This window comes from Lytechinus pictus, chromosome 1, assembly GCF_037042905.1.
Source record: "Lytechinus pictus isolate F3 Inbred chromosome 1, Lp3.0, whole genome shotgun sequence".
In the NCBI taxonomy this organism is placed as follows: domain Eukaryota; kingdom Metazoa; phylum Echinodermata; class Echinoidea; order Temnopleuroida; family Toxopneustidae; genus Lytechinus; species Lytechinus pictus.
Genome location: NC_087245.1, coordinates 17564255 through 17583116, shown reverse-complemented (window position 1 = coordinate 17583116; position 18862 = coordinate 17564255). Strand labels below are relative to the sequence as shown.

Genomic DNA, 18862 nt, shown 5'->3' with positions numbered 1-18862 from the left:
CGTTTGTATGAAGGACATAATTAGCTATCACAAAGACGTTCATGAATATTATATTTATTCTGCAATTTCTGGCCTTTGCTATTGATGCTCATCAAATTGGTATACACTATATCTAAAGTATCAAGTTGTCGTGATGGTATAAACGATAATTGTGAATTTTATTTAAAGGTTCGCTTAATTATGGCAACTTTTGCTGAAGTTTACCGAGGATAAGAGTCAATATGTGCACTCTGGCAAACAGATTTAAGCAAAATAAAAAAATATTGCCTTAGATTTTGTTGAATGGGATAGGCCCTTTACACAACTCTGACATAGTAATTAGTTTGATTAGTTTCAGTTTACATTTAGAGAGTTGTTGTGACAATTTCTGAGTTTATTTTATGATATCAAAGAAGCCTGAAATACGTTTATGTGATAATGTGTAAAAAAAAAAAAAAAGAATCAAAAGCAATTTTGATTTTTTTTGTTGGACGCAAAGAAATTTCCCCCTGTTATTATTAAAGACAGTATTTTCCGAACAGCAGATGAATTTCAAAAGAAAGCATTTCCGATACGTGTTGAACCCTAAGAGACACGGACTGAGTAATATTATGTAAATAATGTTTTTCTTGGTTACGCAAAATGACCAATTAGATCTCGCCCTGTAAGGGCGGTTTCGTGCATTCTTAATTAACGATACTCGACTCTTAAAAAAAAACCGGTTGCTGATACTTCAGCAGAGTTGTCTGTGTTTAATTTTGGTTGCATCTTTTTCTATCATTTCATTATATGGTTTGACCCGGAACAAATTGCAACAAATGATTTTTCAACTGTTTTTTGTACTATTTGACCTCAGGAATAACATACTAAAAATCTACCAAAATCCGCATGTGGGAAAGTAGTTATTTTCAAGATGGCGTCCAAGATGGCCGCCATTCACTGAAAATGGATATAACTCACTCATTATCCACCCTAGAATCCTATTTAGGTACATATTCCATGTTCCAGTGGGTAAAATAATTTATTGATACAAGTTAGAGTGAATATTAGTGTTCTTGGGTACCAGGAAATTCCAAGATGGCGCCCAAAATGGCTTCCGGAGGCTAAAAAACAAAAAATTCATTTATTACTTACTTAAGTGGCTTTAATTTTGTTTTCATTCAATGGTTTTGATGGTGAAGTAGTACATCGGTACAAGTTACAAGGACAGCCAGTGGTCTGGTGTGTCCAAAAATCCACGATGGCTTCCAAAAATTGAGTTTAAAATGGCTGTTGATACTTAAAATTGACATAGCTCATATAATATCCACCTGGGAGATATGATTTCGGTGTCTAGACCATGCTTTCAATTGTCAAATAATACATTGGGATAAGTTACAAGGACGAAGGGTGGTCAAGTTTGCCCAAAAGTCCACAGTGGCTTAAAAAATAGTATAAATTAGCCGCTGGTATTTACAAATGGATATAGCTCATGTAATATCCATCAAGGGTATATGATTTCGATGTCTTTACCATGGTTTTAAAAGTCAGAAAATTAGTTACAAGGACAGTCAGTGGTCCAGTATGTCGTCATTCCAAGATGGCTTCCAAAAAATCGGAGTCTAAAGTGACTGCTGTTACTTTAAAAATTGACATAGTTCATTTAAAATCCACCAAGAAGATATGATTTCGGTGTACACACTTTGGTTTCATGGTTGAAATAATACGTTTGGACTGGTTACATGGATATGCAGTTGTCCAAGAGGGTTTTCAAAAAAGACATCTAAAACGATTCATATCACTCAATAATGGTCAGAGTTCTGCAATATCTATCTGTAAGAAATAATGTTGGTGTTTAAATTTTGGTATGAAGGGTCAAATGATACATTCGGACAAGTAATAAGGATGGTTAGTATTCCATTTTGTCCAAAAAATCCATGGCGGATTCTAAAATTTCATCAAAATGGGTGCTGTTACCAACTCATGAAACAATATGATAATTTCTCCCCATGCATTTAAGTGTAGGCACCAAGATCATTTTTCACAGGTGGATATTGTATGAACTATGTCAATTTTTAATTAACAACAGTCACTTTACAACCCATTTTTACAGCCAACTTGGATTTTAAGGCAAAATGGATAACTGCATATCATGGTAACCAGTCACAAAGTATTTTTTACCCTTGAAACCCTAGTGTAGATACCAAAATAATATCCCCAATGTGTATTTGTAATGTTCTTTATCTAATTTTAAGTAACAACAGTCATTTAAGACCCCCAATTTTAAAGCCATCTTCAATTTTCGGACATACCTGACATCTGACTGTCCTTTCAATTTAACCCAATGTATTACTTGACCCTTTAAACTCTAGTATAGACAGTAAAATCATACCTCCGAGGTGTATTTCTAATAAACTATGTATAATTTTAAGTAACAACAGTCAAGTTTCACCCAATTTTTTAAGTCATCTTGTAACTTACCCTAGTGTATTACTAGGCCCTTTAAACCACGGTTTAGACACCGAACTCATATTCCCCAGACACATATGGAACAAACTATCTCATTTTATTAGTAACATCAGACATATTTTTACTCCATTTTTGGAAGCCATCTTTGAATTTCGGACATACTAGATCACTGACTGTCATTGTAACTTATCCTAATATATGATTTGACCCTAAAAACCATAGTTTAGACACCGAAATCAAATCACAGGCGGATATAAAATGAGCTATGCCACTTTTAAGTATCAGCAGCCATTTTAGAATCAATTTTTGGAAGCCATATTGGATTTTTGGTCATACCAGACCACTGACTGTCCTTAAAACTTGTCCTAATGAATATTTTGACCCTTGAAACCAGTGGTTTAGACACCAAAATCGCATATCCCAGGCCGATATGAAATAAGCTATGCCCGCTTTAAGTAACAGCAGTCAATTTAGAATTAATTTTTGGAAGCCAACATACGTTTTTTGAAATACCAGGCGACTGACTGTCCTTGTAACTTGTCCTAATGTATTAATTGACCCTTGAAACCAGTGGTTTAGATACCAAAATCACATCTCTCAGGCCAATATGAAATGAGCTTTGTCCGCTTTAAGAATAAGCAGCCTATTTTTAAGATCAATTTTTGGAAGCCATCTTCGATTTTTGGACATATCAGATCACTGACAGTCCTTGTAACTTATCCTAATGTATTATTTGACCCTTGAAACCAGTGGTTTAGACATTGAAGTCACATCTCCCATGCCAAAATGAAATGAGTTATGTCCGCTTTAAGTATTAGCAGCCATTTCAGACTCAATATTTGGAACCCATCGCGGATTTTTGCACATACTAGACCACTGACTTTCCTTGTAACTTGTCCCAATGTATTATTTGACCCATTTAACTATGGCATAGACACACAAATCATTATGTCCCAGGTGGATATGAAATGAACTATGTCCATTTTAATGATCAACAGCCATTTAAAACATTTTTTGAAGCCATCTTGGATTTTTGGACACACTAGACCACTGGCTGTCCTTGTAACTTGTTCAAATGTACTACTTCACCCTAAAAATCATTGAATAAAAACAAAATTAAAGCCACTTAGATGAATTGTGGATTTTCAGTCTACGGCAGCCATTTTGGGCGCCATCTTGGATTTGCCAGGTACACTGGAGGGGCTATAATTCACTTTAGCCTGTATCAACATTTTTTACCCCTAGACCATGGATTATTAACCGAAATAGGATTCTAGGGTGGATAATAAGTCAGTTGTATCCATTTTCAGTGAATTGCGGCCATCTTGGACGCCATGTTGAAAATAACCACTCAGCCCCGGATGCAGATTTTGGTAGATTTTTAGTATGTTATTCCTGAGGTCAAATAGCACAAAAAAACCGATGAAAGATCATTTGTTGCAATGATCACGTAGTTAAAAAGTTGGGATGTTGAGTCGCCGTGCTTGTTGTTGCTTGTTAAGTTTTTCCTTTTTCCTAGTCTGATTGATTGGTGTGTTTGATTTGTCTTTCGTTTTTTTAAAGGGAAACATAACATTTTCTCCACCAAATTCATAAATACTCGGATCCGTCCCAACAGAGTGTTTAGAGAAAAGACATGCAATTTGCAAAATGGGTCACTTTAAATAGGCCCATCAAGGATTTGCCTTTTGAGGTAATGTGTCCGTCTCTATTGTAACGCGAGACTCTATCAAAATAACCTTTTAAAAATAGTATGCTGCCACCACAATAGTTTAGAGAGTTATTGAACTCTCGATCAAGCATTATTTAACACTTGACCGTGATGAAGAACTTTTCCTCGATGAGAACTTTAATTAATTAAATGCCTAGTAAACCTCCAATCAGACTAGCCGTCTCATGATGCAGCGTTATAATTATAGTAGTTTGATTTTTCTCCGAGATTTTTCTCCACTTTCTCCAAATCCACTTCTTGATTGTTGGGGTGGACTTGGCTTTTATGATATAGAAATACAATAACAAGACAATTAGTATAACTTAATACAACGCAACAACGAAGTGAAGATGCAGATAAATAACTAAAAAATGTATTAAAAAAGTGGGACATGGGAATATATGAATTACGCCTAAAAATGTTGTAAATTTTACGAGTCTTGAAACAAAGGTGTCTTTTGTTTTCTTTTGTCAGATGACGGAAAGATTCCAGGGAATATACGACATTTGGTCAATAAAACCCCATTGAAATTGATTACCTTATCCCATTTTTCTTTCCTTCCTTCTTTCGTTTTTTTTTTTTTTTTTTTTTTTGGGGGGGGGCTTTGCTGATTCAGGTCAATTACCATTGCCCACAGTGCCCCGACATAATCATTTCGACCAAATTGTCCGTCAGTTCGTCCGTCGACCCAGTTTCGTCCAATGACGTCCACATCTATACAATGTTAATTCCACGGGTTCAGGGAGGAATTAATCGTTATTTCACTTGACGATGAGGAGAAAATGAGAATATTACATATTTCATATACTAAAATACAAAGAAATAGTGAGTGGATGGCATCACCAGTCTCCTCATTTGCATACCGACCAGTATTTGTATAACTGTTTTGTGAAATTAAGCAAAACTTTAAAATGTCATAACTTTCTCATTTTACAACCGATTCTGATGAAATTTTAAGTGTTATGCTTGTTTGATTTTCTCTTTTTATTCAAATCAAATCAACATTTTTTTGTGCTGGTTGTAAGTTGATAAAATACGTGTTTTGATGGGGTCATCCAAGAGAAACCGGATATAGGCTAATAGCCCTATACGCTGCACGCTTGTGCAGTTGATGAAAAATAATGTGCATAGGGTCTATGTGCTCATCGTTATTGTGCTTATTTCGTTATGTGCTTATTTCGTTACTGTTTAGAAATCGATTAGACCAAACATTACAACAGTACATGAAAAAACGTCTCGACTTGTATTGGTAGATCGTTAATAAAGATGGTAAATAGCAGCGGCCCAAGGACTGAGCCTTGAGGTGCTCCTGTAGAAATCATTTTTATTGCATAATTTTTCCGGTTGATGGTGCTGCATTTGATGCTGCTGTCTGAACAGCCACTGACGTAGCCTCTTGTCATGCTTGTCGAGGCCCTGGCGGCTGCTTCCCGAGCGAAGCGAGGGATATCCTAATTCACAAAGCGAATATAGGCCTGGCGAGCGCTCGAGGAAAAATATTTGGTGTATGACTTGAAAATGCATGGCTCCATTTAATCCTCTTGAACGGGATTATGTATCTAATCAGACAATATGAGCACCAGGAGTGATGAGCACATAGACCCTATGCACATTATTTTTCATCAAATTATCAAAATAATATTACTTACATTCCCCTTCTTTCATTTCCCACAATGTCTGTCACAATGTCTCTCTTTCTTCCTTTCTCAATTCTCTTCATTTTCCTCCGTTATCTCCCCCCCCCCATAGTTACGCAACTACAGCTCTCTCTTGAATCTTCGATAAAAATTATAACTAAGGAGAGAAATTGGTCGATAATTCCATGGAGGTAAAAAAGATGGAGTGTCAACGAAATGCAAATTTATTCATGTATTTCGATTAATAAAGAAGTACAAAAGAATACACAGGTGCAATGTAGCCTTTGTTGGCGACCTGTGATGCCGCCAGTTTCATCTGTTCATGGGAAAACTGAAAAGTGAGTTTTGTTGAAAATAGATAATTGCGAATATTTCCAATTTTATTTGATCACAAAATGTGGATATTAAATAAACACATGAAGAAATATATATCAAAACATTAATATATCCAGAAATTGGGTGAAATATGGTATAATAACAGTCAGACAGTTCAAAAATGTGAAAATCCTCAAAATTTGACAAGTTATAAATCAACATTTTACAAATGTCCACACACTTCCACATTAAAATTTAAAGTGGCTTGAAAGGGTAAACGATAATTCTCGATGTTTTGTCCATTGTCAGTTTATTCTGAGCAATTATACTTTAATATCATTTTATGAAACTTATTTCGTCTATTCATCTCACTAATTAACTCGCCGTACATCCAAGGACAGACTTTAGACCGAGCTCGTTTTTTTCTTCCTTGGAGTATGTTTGTTTACTGCTAACATGAATTGAACTGAATTTATTATTAGAGCATCACTGGCATTCGCCAATATTTTGTTCAAAACAAAAATACAAGGTTATGCAAAACAAATATACAATTTGAGGAATATAAGCAGATAAACAAAAAGATAACAGTATTTCGTCAAAATCTTAAGTCTACTTACATGGCATGAATAATAGAAAATCATGCAGGGGAGAGTGTGTAAGTGAGAGAGAGAGACATATAAATTTATACGTCATACTATAATAGCCAAGCTTCTTCTACATCGGTTGTATCAAAGATAAATTTAAAAGGTACGTATTTTATAATAATATAGTTATATAGGTATATTTACACAGGGAAGTCACTTCAGTTCTGAAAACTGTTCTCCCAGCGGGCCCTGCTATTATTATTACCCTGGCTTTAGCTGGGCTGCTCAAGCATTCAAGGAATTTCTTCCTACCGGGTACCCATTCACCTCACCTGGGTTGAGTGCAGCACAATGTGGATAAATTTCTTGCTGAAAGAAATTACGCCATGGCTGGGATTTTGCAGAGTGGAAATAAAATTGTCACGAGAAAAATGCTATTTTCATGACAGTCTGTTATTGTCTGGATTTGATGTAAAATATTGAAACTTACGCACTTTTCACTAATATGAGTTTTAACAACTCCGAATAATGATTGTCTATTAGGTTTTGATAAATAAATATGAATAAACAGTTTTGTTTCGTTTCCTGGTAAAGAACAGCAATAGGTGGCGCCCTTAAGGTGTGAAATGAACCAGGGTCCAGTGTCTTGAAAGCTCTTGAGAAAGGACTATCATTCTGGACTGGTTTTTCAGTGAGAGGCACCCCCCCCCCACTCGGATTGGAAAGGATACGGATGTTTGGCCAGAAAATCAGATGCCATACTCTTAAGAACTGAAGTTCTGCATTTTTTTTGGGGGGGGGGGTGGGTGGAATTTACAATGAAATGTGGTCATCGAGAACTGACGAATAAAATAAAGGGCTTAGTTAGGACATGAAGGAGCGAGGGAGAACGGGTTGGTCAATGAGTGAAAAGGGGTCTTAAGAGCCACGTACCGGTTCTACCATTATACGTGAGCAGCCCATCCCCCCCCCCCCCTCCGAAACATGAGGCCCATGTTCGTGTTACCATGTTGACATGAAATCCATTATAGATATAGATCATTACATGAAATATGTTTAAATTGCTTATTCCTGTTTTTCAAGTGATTCTCTAATATACACAATCACTTGGACTACATTGTCCTTTAAAATAACTATGTATAAGAACTTAAAAAATTAGGTAGAAAGGAATGACAACAACATGGATCAATCCGATCATCTTAACTTCATTTCTGTAGCTCTCATGTATTTTGAGTTAGAGTAATCCCAAATAATCGCTGTCACACCAGTTTGGAGTCCGTGTACCCCATTCAAGTTGGATGTATAACAGTCGTTATACCACCACCCCCCTTTGCACCAAGAAGCACAATTAGACCAGTTGTCATCATGGTCATTGTCATAGGTTGAGAAGTCCTGTCCGTTGGCTGCATCTAGCCCTTCTCCTGCAGTACCGGTATATGATGAAAACCCGATTCTGTAGCTTTGTTGAAGATAGTAAATACATACATTAAATTGAATTTAGTCTAAGACTATATAGAACCTTAAAACAGTCATGTAAATTCAAGATTGCGATTGAAGAGAAAATATAATGAAAATATGTCTGACGTATCGCACCCGAGGATCTAAGTATCAGCACTTTAATTTTTACTTCTTTTTTTCGTAGGGCCCCTAAGTTGAAAAATGCTCCGTGCATAAATATTATTTTGTAATTCATTAATTTTTTGTCACGTCATTATATTTTATCTATTTTTTTTCAATTAATTCATTAATATCTTTATTCATTTACTTTAAAATAAATTTAAACAAGCATTACATTGAAAATGTAATCAACATCAGAATAAAGGGTTACTCCGGGTTGAAAATTATTATATCTAAGTTTATTTGTCTAGAGTAAAATTCACCGAGCCAAACGACGAAAATTTCATTAAAATCGAATTACAAATAACAAAGTTATTGAATATTAAAATTCAGCAATATTGTGAAACAGTTATTTGAACGCTGCATGAATATTCAGTAGGTGGACTGATGATGTCACCTCCCCACTTTACCTTTTTATGTTGTTACATGAAATCATATTTATTTCATATTTTCATACATGTGTGTGTGATATATCTTTATCATGATAAAATAAGTTGCAGCCATGAATATCTCATATATTATATCAATTGTCTATCCTTTTATATTTTGTTCTTAAAGAAAAAAATGAATAAACATACTTTCATGTAAAAAAAATACAAAAGAACAAGTGGGGAAATGATATTATCGGTCTACTCATGAAGACATGTTTAGAACTGTTTCACCGAAATAATGCAAATCTATATAATGTCTTCATGAGTAGACCGATAATATCATATCCCCACTTGTTCTTTTGTATTTTTTTACATGAAAGTATGTTTATTCATTTTTTTCTTTAAGAACAAAATACAAAAGGATAGACAATTGATATAATATATGAGATATTCATGGCTGCAACTTATTTTATCATGATAAAGATATATCACACACACATGTATGAAAATATGAAATATATAATGCAAATCTATATAATGTCATAACTTTGTTATTCCTTGTCCATTTTCAAACAATTCTTCAGTGTTTTGTTTGTCTATTTTTTCTTTATCTTTTTCAAATCATATCATTTTCAGCCTGGAGTACCCCTTAAATTATCGTAATTTGTTTATTGGTCATCTGCTCATGGTTATTGTTAGGCCCAAATTTGCTAAAAAAGTAATTTCATGCAAAAATCCAATGTAAACTCTGTTTCTAGTCAAAATTAGTAACTGTATCTTTTTACAGAGGGGCTGCAGAACGATATGGAAAGCGAGGGGGGGGGGGGCATGCATAAAATCGTTGGTCATTTTCACTCTTTGTGAAAATGGTTAAATACTGGGAGAGCTGAAGCGCCACCCGCCCCCCTTCGGTTTCGTGACCCTTGTAACATTCGATTTAAATAGCACTTTCAAGTATCGACGAAAAATTATATAAAAAAACATAGTTAAAAAAATAAATAAACAGGAAAAACACGACGATAAAAAGACCCACTAAAGAAATTTTTGTATGTGTATGCATATTTATAACAATCCTAGATACAAAGAGTCTTTGAAAAAAAAAGTTTTTCGATGGCTTTATCGATAGATTTACCCCCAAATTCTACTTCCATAGCGCAAATAAAGATAGTTAATTTGTGTATGGGACAAGATAATATAGATTTAGTGAAAGTTTGCTAAGATGCAATCGTTGCTGTTGGTTCGGTAGTAATGTGTAATGTAGAATTATATAAGCAATATAAACAAAAATCAAAATTTGACGAACGATAAACGTTTCATTTTGAAAAAGCTGTCAAAATCACGTATGTGAATACCCAAAATAGATTTAAAAAAAATGTCTATTGTCCACTGTTTTAAGCATGATTTAGTCCAGGATTGGCCCCATAGAAAATTGACGAACCTTGTTTTTTCATATATACAATATTTTTTTATGGTTGCTTGTCAATTCGAGGGTGCTGATTACGAATCTGAATGATGTCACTCGTGTAACCTTGAGCATTTTCCACAAATTGGCAAAATCCAATATGGCCGCCAAAATATGTGAATTACCCATAAAAGTCACAAAATTGCCCGCACATTGGCAATAAATGCATGAAATTTTGTGGCAGGAGTGAAATACTCTCTGAAAAAATAATTTTTGACAAAATATCTGTTTTCTGGATATTCAAAATAGCCGCCATAGGCCTCTGTAAACTCTATTATGTACAACATGAATAGGGAAAACTCATTTTCACAAAAATGAGCACTAAACCGCAAGAAATCGTGATATATGAACGAAGTACAGTATGCAAATCACCATTACTAACGAGATATATATATTATGTCATGTATGGGAAAATTGCTGTATTTTGATATTTAAAATAGCCGCCACTGGCCCAAACAGTAGTATGTACAATGGCAATGGGGGCCAAAAAAATCACAAGAGTGAGCACTAAAATGCATATTATTAAGATAAACGAGTGGAATACTGACTAAAAACATAATTGTTAACAAAAGATATTATTCATTATGCCATGTATGTGATAAATGCTATAATTTGACATTCAAAATGGCCGCCATGGGCCCTATATTTATTATGTACAATGCAAATGGAGAAACTATTTTTCACAAGAGTAAGAAACATAAAATGCATGTAATTGTGATCTACGAGTAAAATTTTGTCTGAAAACATGTTTTCTAGCGAGGCATATCATTTCTTTTGTCATGCATGAAATAAATGCTGTATTGTGAAATTCAAAATTGGCCCATAAAGGCCCTAACATTATTATCGAGAATGTAAATGGGGACATATAATTTTGTAAGAATTTGGGTTTGCTTGACTATGAAATCCATATAATCCTGTTGTATGAGTAAAATATTATTTGAAAACATAATTTTGAAGGAATTATAGCATTTCTTCTGCCATGTAGGTGATAAATACTGTATTTTGACATTCAAAATAGCCGCTACAAGCCCTAACCAAACTAATTTTCACAAGAGTGAGAATCATAAAATGCATGTAACTGTTATGTACGATTAAAAATATTGTCTTAACCATGATTTCTAACTACATACATCACATATTGGTCATGGAGGTAATAAATGCTGTATACTTTGAAATCCAAAATGGCTGCCATAGGTCCTAAAAGTATTATGTACATAGGAACATGTGACATATAATTTTGACAGAATTTGGCTTTGCTTGACTATAAATATTGCATATAATTGCATAGGCGGATCCAGCTTTTGGCGAAAGGGGGGGGGGGCGCACTGCCGAGCGGCGCACATATTTTTGCACTTCACCGGCGACATAAAAGAAAATGTTGAAAAAGGAGTAAAGTCTGACCCTGTCAAATGCTCTTTTCAAAATTTAGGATTTCCAGTCACGCCATTTTGCATGACCACACGCAGATAATGTTTCCGGGGGGGGGGGGGCAAGACTCGAAAATTTGGTGCACATCTCACATTTGCACATTTTTCATAGTTTTCATGAAATGTTAAGGAAAAAAAATGTTTTTCACAACAGCAGATCGCGAATGTGCCCCCCCCCCCTTCCCCCTTGCTGCGTACGACCATTCCCTGAAGTCCACTTAAATTATTTCATTATAACAGAAATATACATCAATTTAAACATATAATCTTTCTAAAACAGATATAGATTTAAGTGGAGCTGATTATTCTTGATCGGCGCCGGTTAAGACTCAGGCAGCGCCGATTTATAACCAGATGGCGCTGATTATTCTTGACCAGCCCCGATTTAGATATAGGTGGCGCTGATTATCCTAGATCGGCGCCGGTTACGAACTCAGGCAGCGCCGATTTTTCTTTACCGGCACCGATTTATAACCAGATGGCGCCATTTATTCTTGCCCGGCGCCGATTTAGATTTAGGTGGAGCTGATTATTCTTGATCGGCGCCGGTTAAGATTCAGGCAGCGCCGATTTATAACCAGATGGCGCTGATTATTCTTGACCAGCCCCGATTTAGATATAGGTGGAGCTGATTATCCTTGATCGGCGCCGGTTACGAACTCAGGCAGCGCCGATTTTTCTATACCGGCGCCGATTTATAACCAGATGGCGCCGTTTATTCTTGCCTGGCGCCGATTTAGATTTAGGTGGAGCTGATTAGGCCTATTCTTGATCGGCGCCGGTTAAGACTCTGGCAGCGCCGATTTATAACCAGATGGCGCTGATTATTCTTGTCCGGCCCCGATTTAGATTTAGGTGGCGCTGATTATCCTTGATCGGCGCCGGTTATATGCAGGCAGCGCACTGCTGATTATTTTTAACCGGCGAAGTTGTTGGGAAAAGGGTAGTTAAAAGAAAAGATAAGGAAGATGATATGATTGTGCTTTGCTGGGGGATAGTCTTTCCTTACTGTTGCTAATATTATACTCATGGATCACTATAACGTACATTTATGGTGCTCACTCCTGTGAATATTAGTTTCCCAGTTCGCATTATACATAATACAGTCAATGTCTATGGCGGCCATTTTGAAAGTCAAAATATAGTATTTAACACAAACTATATTTCGTTGGAGATCTACTCCATTTACGTGTACTACGAATATTCATTATGGTTTTTTTAGACAGTATTACGTAACTTTATCACATACATATGCATTTTAGTGCCACCTCTTGTAATTTCTTTGGTCCTCTTTCTCATTGTACGTAATACTGTTAGGGTCTTAGGCAGCAATTTTGAATATCAAAATACAACATTTATCACATACATGGCATATTAAATGATAAATTTCGCTAACAATTATGTTTTTAGTCAGTATTCCACTCGTTTATCTTAATAATATGCATTTTAGTGCTCACTCTTGTGATTCTTTTGGCCCCCTTTGCCATTGTACATAATACTGTTTTGGCCAGTGGCGGCTATTTTAAATATCAAAATACAGAAATGTTCCCATACTTGATATAATAAATGATATATCTCGTTAGTAATGACGATTTGCATACAGAACTTCGTTCATAGATCACGATTTCTTGCAGTTTAGCGCTCATTTTTTGTGAAAATTAGTTTTCCCTATTCATGTTGTACATAATAGAGTATACAGAGGCCTATGGCGGCCATTATGATCCAGAAAATAGATATTTTGTCAAAAATTATTTATTCAGCGAGTATTTCACTCCTGCCACACAATTTCATGCATTTTGTTGCCAATGTGCGGGCAATTTTTATGATTTTCATGGGTAATTTGCATATTTTGGCGGCCATATTGGATTTTGCCAATTTGCGGGAAATGCTCAAGGTTACACGAGTGGCATCATTCAGATTCGTAATCAGCACTCTAAAATTGACAAGAAACCATCAAAAAATATAATATATATGTAAAAACAAGGTTATGCCTCTTCTATCCTGTACTAATCAAGAATAAATAGTATGTGAAAAGATCTTAATAACTCGAGCAAATCATTTGATTTGACTGCCCATTCCTTCATTATGGTGCAAGCCATTCTCGTCACCCTGATAAAACATGTCGTTTTGCGCTCAAGCATGTACAAAATATCTCGTGGTGTCATCTAATAGAGAAGATTTTAGAGATATTACACAATGATACTTCATTAATAAGCGTAATTTTGACAGCTTTTCCAAAATGTAACGTTTTCCATACGCTCTCTCTATAATTATAGCGAAGGAAAATTGTAAGAACCTTACTTGGTGTTGGTACTTCCAATGCTAAAACTGCCATAATGAGCGTAGAATGGATTGTTATCGTAATCAACCATATCGATTCTGAGTTCGACTCCATCTTTAGCAAGTAAGTAGAGTTGGTCTAATCCCAACCAGTATTCGCCCTCGACGTCACCAAATCCACGAACATACTCGGTATAATTGCGGTAAAAATCCACAGATCCGTCATAACGTTTCTGTATGCATATTATTATTGTGAAGGATGTGATATGTGAAAAAAATTATCGAATAGTGAGCGTGCAAGAGAAGGTTGAGTTTAGATACGTTGGAATATTTCAGAAAAATTGTGAGCGGGCGAAGCGAGCAAGTCTACAAAATTCTACTTATTTGGCCTATATTAACATGATGAAGAGGCCAGAATGAAATGGTGGATAGAGCAAAAGTTCTTTTAAAAAAAGAAAAGAAAAGAGAAACGAAAAAAAAGATGCGATTAAGCAAAAATATTGACCATCTTAATAAAACATAAACATCGGATAGATTCATTTCACACCGAGAACCTGGCGGAACGTACCTGGAAGATTGTCCACCCTCCGCTATCGGTGGTCATATCGCAGTAGACATCGGTCAGACCCACACCGCTAGGAGAGATGGCATAGACACCACTTGTTTGATGCCCCATTGAATAGAGCGTCTTACACGAATTCACACCTGAGGTTCCTTTTGTTGTGGTTTCAGGTAAAGCCTCCGTAGAAGGAATTGTTGTAGGGTGTGACAAAGTTGTCGCTGCATCGTCTGTCGTATGTTCTGATGGAGTAGTTGAAGAGCCTGTCATTGGGGTCATTGCTTGTTCTGACGAAGCTTCAGTTGATCCACTGGAAGAAAGTTCTGGTGAAGTTATCGAACTTCCTCCACCAGGAGTTTCTTGGGGCGGTGATGCATCCATGGGAGTATCTATACGATATTGACATAAAAACCAATTACCGATGGTGATTGTGTTAGGACAGAACTTCGTGTAGGAGAAACATGGAAGATCATAGATGAATGGAAGAGAGCAAAAAAATTAGCAAAACCGGTCTGGTCTAGAAGAAACATTGATAGCAGTACTATTCTCGATGAGACATTAAAGGAACACTGAAAAACATGATCCATGGTTCAAGAAAAGGAAGAAGACTGCACAGGATTGGGTCAATAAGAATCGTACAAAATCGCGATACCTAACTGCAAAAGAGTTAGGAGGAATGCATGATCCGACATAAAGGACAAACGAGGAAAATCATTATGGAAGTGTTATCAGACCCTATCACTTTAACCATGGAGCTATTACAGATTATTATGGGCACGGAACCGAGAAGGAGGGCTGGGGGCTTGTTTCACCATTGGTCGTAGGTTCTGATGGAGTAGTTGAAGAGCCTGTCATTGGGGTCAATGCTTGTTCTGACGAAGCTTCAGTTGATCCACTGGATGAAAGTTCTGGTGAAGTTGTCGAACTTCCTCCACCAGGAGTCTTTTGGGGTGGTGATGCATCCATGGGAGTATCTATACGATATTGACATAAAAAACAATTACCGATGGTGATTGTGTTAGGACAGAACTTCGTGTAGGAGAAACATGGAAGATCATAGATGAATGGAAGAGAGCAAAAACATTAGCAAAACCGGTCTGGTCTAGAAGAAACATTGATAGTAGTACCATTCTCGATGAGACATTAAAGGAACAATGAAAAACATGATCCATGGTTCAAGAAAAGGAAGAAGACTGCACAGGATTGGGTCAATAAGAATCGTGCAAAATCGCAATACCTAACTGCAAAAAGGTTAGGAGGAATGCATGATCCGACATAAAGGACAAACGAGGAAAATCATTATGGAAGTGTTATCAGACCCTATCACTTTAACCATGGAGCTATTACAGATTATTATGGGCACGGAACCGAGAAGGGGGGCTGGGGGCTTGTTTTACCATTGGTCGTAGGTTCTGATGGAGTAGTTACTGAGCCTGACATTGCTTGTTCTGACGAAGCTTCAGTTGATCCACTGGATGAAATTTCTGGCGAGGTTATCGAACTTCCTCCATCGAGAGTTTCTAGTGGTGGTGATGTATCCGTAGGAGTCTCTACGATATTGACATAATAATACAAAGACGATATAATAATGCTAATTAAAAAACTATTTACGGATGGTGATTGTGTTGGGACAGAACTTCCTGTAGACAGTAGAAACATGGACACATGATCATGATGATGGAAGAGAGCAAAAACATTAACGAATCCGGTCTGGCCCGCCTATAGAAGATAGTGTAAAGGCACATTGTATAGAAGTACTATTCTCGATAAGATATTTACGAAACACTTTAAAACACGGTCCATGGTTCAAGAAGAGGAAGCAGACTGCATAGGATGCAGTCAATAGTCAATACGAATCGTACAAAATCGCTCTTTGCAAAAGATAGTAGGAAAGCACGATCCGAAATAAAGGACAAACAAGGGGAAAAGTTAATAATGAATTCTTTAATTAACCAGACCCTTCCACATTTACAGATTAACATGGCTCACTGAACCGGGGGGGGGGGGGCTAGGGGCTTCAGCCCCACTTTTCCCAAAACTTTGTACAAAAACGCAAAAATGACCATGATTGCGATTTTGTGTATGTTCAGCCCCTCCCCCTTTCAAAACCGTTCCGCTGCCAATGAATAACATGTATAGACTTTTGCATATTTGGTGCAACAAAGCAATTTGGTCAGAAGCAAAACTCTACAATGTCACACAAAAATGACAATTCGAAGAGCACCTGTAACAGATGCGGCTCCTCCAGAAATACTTAAACACGATAGACGACATATTAGCATATTATAGGAACAGGAAGATCCGGGAGGAAGATGCGCCAAATGGCTCGAGAGAACCGGTCATAATACCCATCTAAAGAAAGGTGAAATGAGCAACTGTAATCCAAATAGCCTAGAAAATATTTTTGCGAAATCTCACGATATAAGGGGACAAAGGCCTATCATGTCCAAAATATCTGTAGAAGATTGTTTTTATGCACTCACCATTTCTTTTCGGTAAAACACAGACAAAATGGCGCCAAGATGGGAGTTTTCCCAGAACTGGTTCAGGATCGTTTGATGTTGATGCTCATCTTGGAATTAGTTGAATCGATCTCCCTCCAGATAGATTGATGTTCTTACATGATAAAGGGTCTGGGTCGCAAAGCTCTTTTAATTCAGCAACTGTATTGTTAAAAAAAATCGACAAGACGGTAATTTTGATCGTTTATGCGTTTCCCCGAATATTTCTGTTAAATATGTAAAGTACTGAAGTATGAACTAAACTGGAAGTTACAAAAAATAAAAGTGGGATCACGGGATCTACGATACATTCGTGATCATTCCGAGTGTTTTCTCCACGATTTACTTTACTGTTGAAAAGATAGTAAGGATTGGCTATGTTACAATCCAACATTACATTCTCTTCACAGATTATACCGCGATTTATGTATCGCAAAAATATTATAAGAAGAAAGTGTATGATTAAAAACAGGGTCACTTTATATTCTTATTGATATTGTTATTCTGATTATTATTTTAGTTATTTTTTCTATGTTGTTTTTCTTTTTGTCTACAGTAATTATGAGATGTTTTGTTTGTAATCATGATAATCAATACAAATAAAAAAGGGTCAAAATATCAAATTCAAACTTACCACCATGAACGAAACTCACTGGAATGAGGAACAGGAAAATAGGCAAACTCTGTGATGAGCATACGACAGACTGAAAGAAGCAGAAAGAGATATCAATTAAGAATTCCATGACGATTGTGATGGACGTAACTGAATACAAAATCAATTTTCCCTAAATAAATCGAACATTAAAAAAGAACAAGGACTTGTTTTCAAGACTGTTCAAGGAGGGAGAGAGAGATATATATAGAGAGAGATGAGGGGGGGGGGGGACAAATACAGGAGTGCAACATGTAAATAACAGGCAACTATTTTAGTTCATTTTTTTTATTGACCAAGAAAGGAAATGGAAAATTGGCCTAAGAAGTAAAAGTAAACATCATGAAACCGTAATTATGTCCATGATAAATCATGACGGATATGAAATCTGCGATAATGATAATAATAATAATGATAATACACTGTAAAAAATAAAGTGCTATTTTAGCACTTAAAGTGCATGTATAGTGACTGCACTATACGAGTATTGATTTTCTAGTTTAAATTTGAACTAAAAAATCAGCACTCGTAGTGCAGTCACTATGCAAGCACTGTAAGTGCTTAATTAGCACTTCATTTTTTACAGTGTAGTAATAATAATGATACTAGAAAGTATGAGCTTACCATGATTACTGATGTTTTTTTCATGCACCGAGTCCTGAGAGCAGCAGAAGGAAATCTTCAAATAGTTTCGTGAAATGTGAAAGAGGTATAGTTCCTCTCTCAGAATGAAGAATTTGTTCATCTGAATGTGCCGTTGTTACAGTAATGATATCAACATTTTATATCGAGGCCTCCCATCCGCTGCATGGGAGAATAACGCCATCGAGCCAAGGACGTTTGTATGAAGGACATAATTAGCTATCACAAAGAAGTTCATGAATATTATATTTATTCTGCAATATCTGGCCTTTGCTATTGATGCTCATCAAATTGGTATACATTATATATAAAGTATCAAGTTGTCGTGATGGTATAAACGATAATTGTGAATTTTATTTAAAGGTTCGCTTAATTATGGCAACTTTTGCCCAAGTTTACCGAGGATTAGAGTCATTATTATGTGCACTCTGGCAAACAGATTTAAGCGAAATAAAAAAAAATTGCCGTAGATTTTGATGAATGGGATAAGCCCTTTATACAACTCTGACAGAGTAATTAGTTTGATTAGTTTCAGTTTACATTTAGAGGTTGTTTAGAGAAAAGACATGCAATTTGCAAAATGTGTCGCTTTTAAATAGGCCCAACAAGGATTTGCCTTTTGAGGTAATGTGCCCGTCTCTATTGTAACGCGAGACCCTATCAAAATAACCTTTTAA

General features: G+C 36.1%; 1 protein-coding gene across 2 annotated transcripts; it reads right to left on the bottom strand.

The window, feature by feature from the left end:
- Positions 1-5958: 5958 nt before the first annotated feature.
- On the bottom strand, positions 5959-18310 carry LOC135155602 (microfibril-associated glycoprotein 4-like). Of its 2 annotated transcripts, XM_064105119.1 has the most exons (8): positions 18168-18299; positions 17526-17595; positions 16874-17053; positions 15788-15940; positions 15203-15364; positions 14400-14779; positions 13853-14064; positions 5978-8133 (listed from the first exon to the last, which is right to left on the bottom strand). In XM_064105119.1, exons 4-8 carry the CDS (start codon positions 15828-15830, stop codon positions 7869-7871), a joined length of 1062 nt encoding a protein of 353 aa, XP_063961189.1. In that variant the 5' UTR covers positions 15831-15940; positions 16874-17053; positions 17526-17595; positions 18168-18299; the 3' UTR covers positions 5978-7868. The 2 variants fall into 2 exon arrangements, with proteins under 2 accessions (XP_063961182.1, XP_063961189.1); XM_064105112.1 differs by lacking the exon at positions 15203-15364 and having other exon boundaries at positions 5959-8133; positions 18168-18310.
- Between the last annotated feature and the right edge of the window lie 552 nt (positions 18311-18862).

Coding starts and splice junctions, on each gene's coding strand:
- LOC135155602 (XM_064105119.1), bottom strand. CDS start 15,830: ATGTCAGGCTCAGTAACTACTCCATCAGAACCTACGACCAATG. Junction 15,365..15,787: donor ATCAGAACCTACGACCAATG/GTAAAACAAGCC, acceptor AATATCGTATAG/ATACTCCCATGGATGCATCA. Junction 14,780..15,202: donor ATCAGAACCTACGACCAATG/GTGAAACAAGCC, acceptor AATATCGTATAG/ATACTCCCATGGATGCATCA.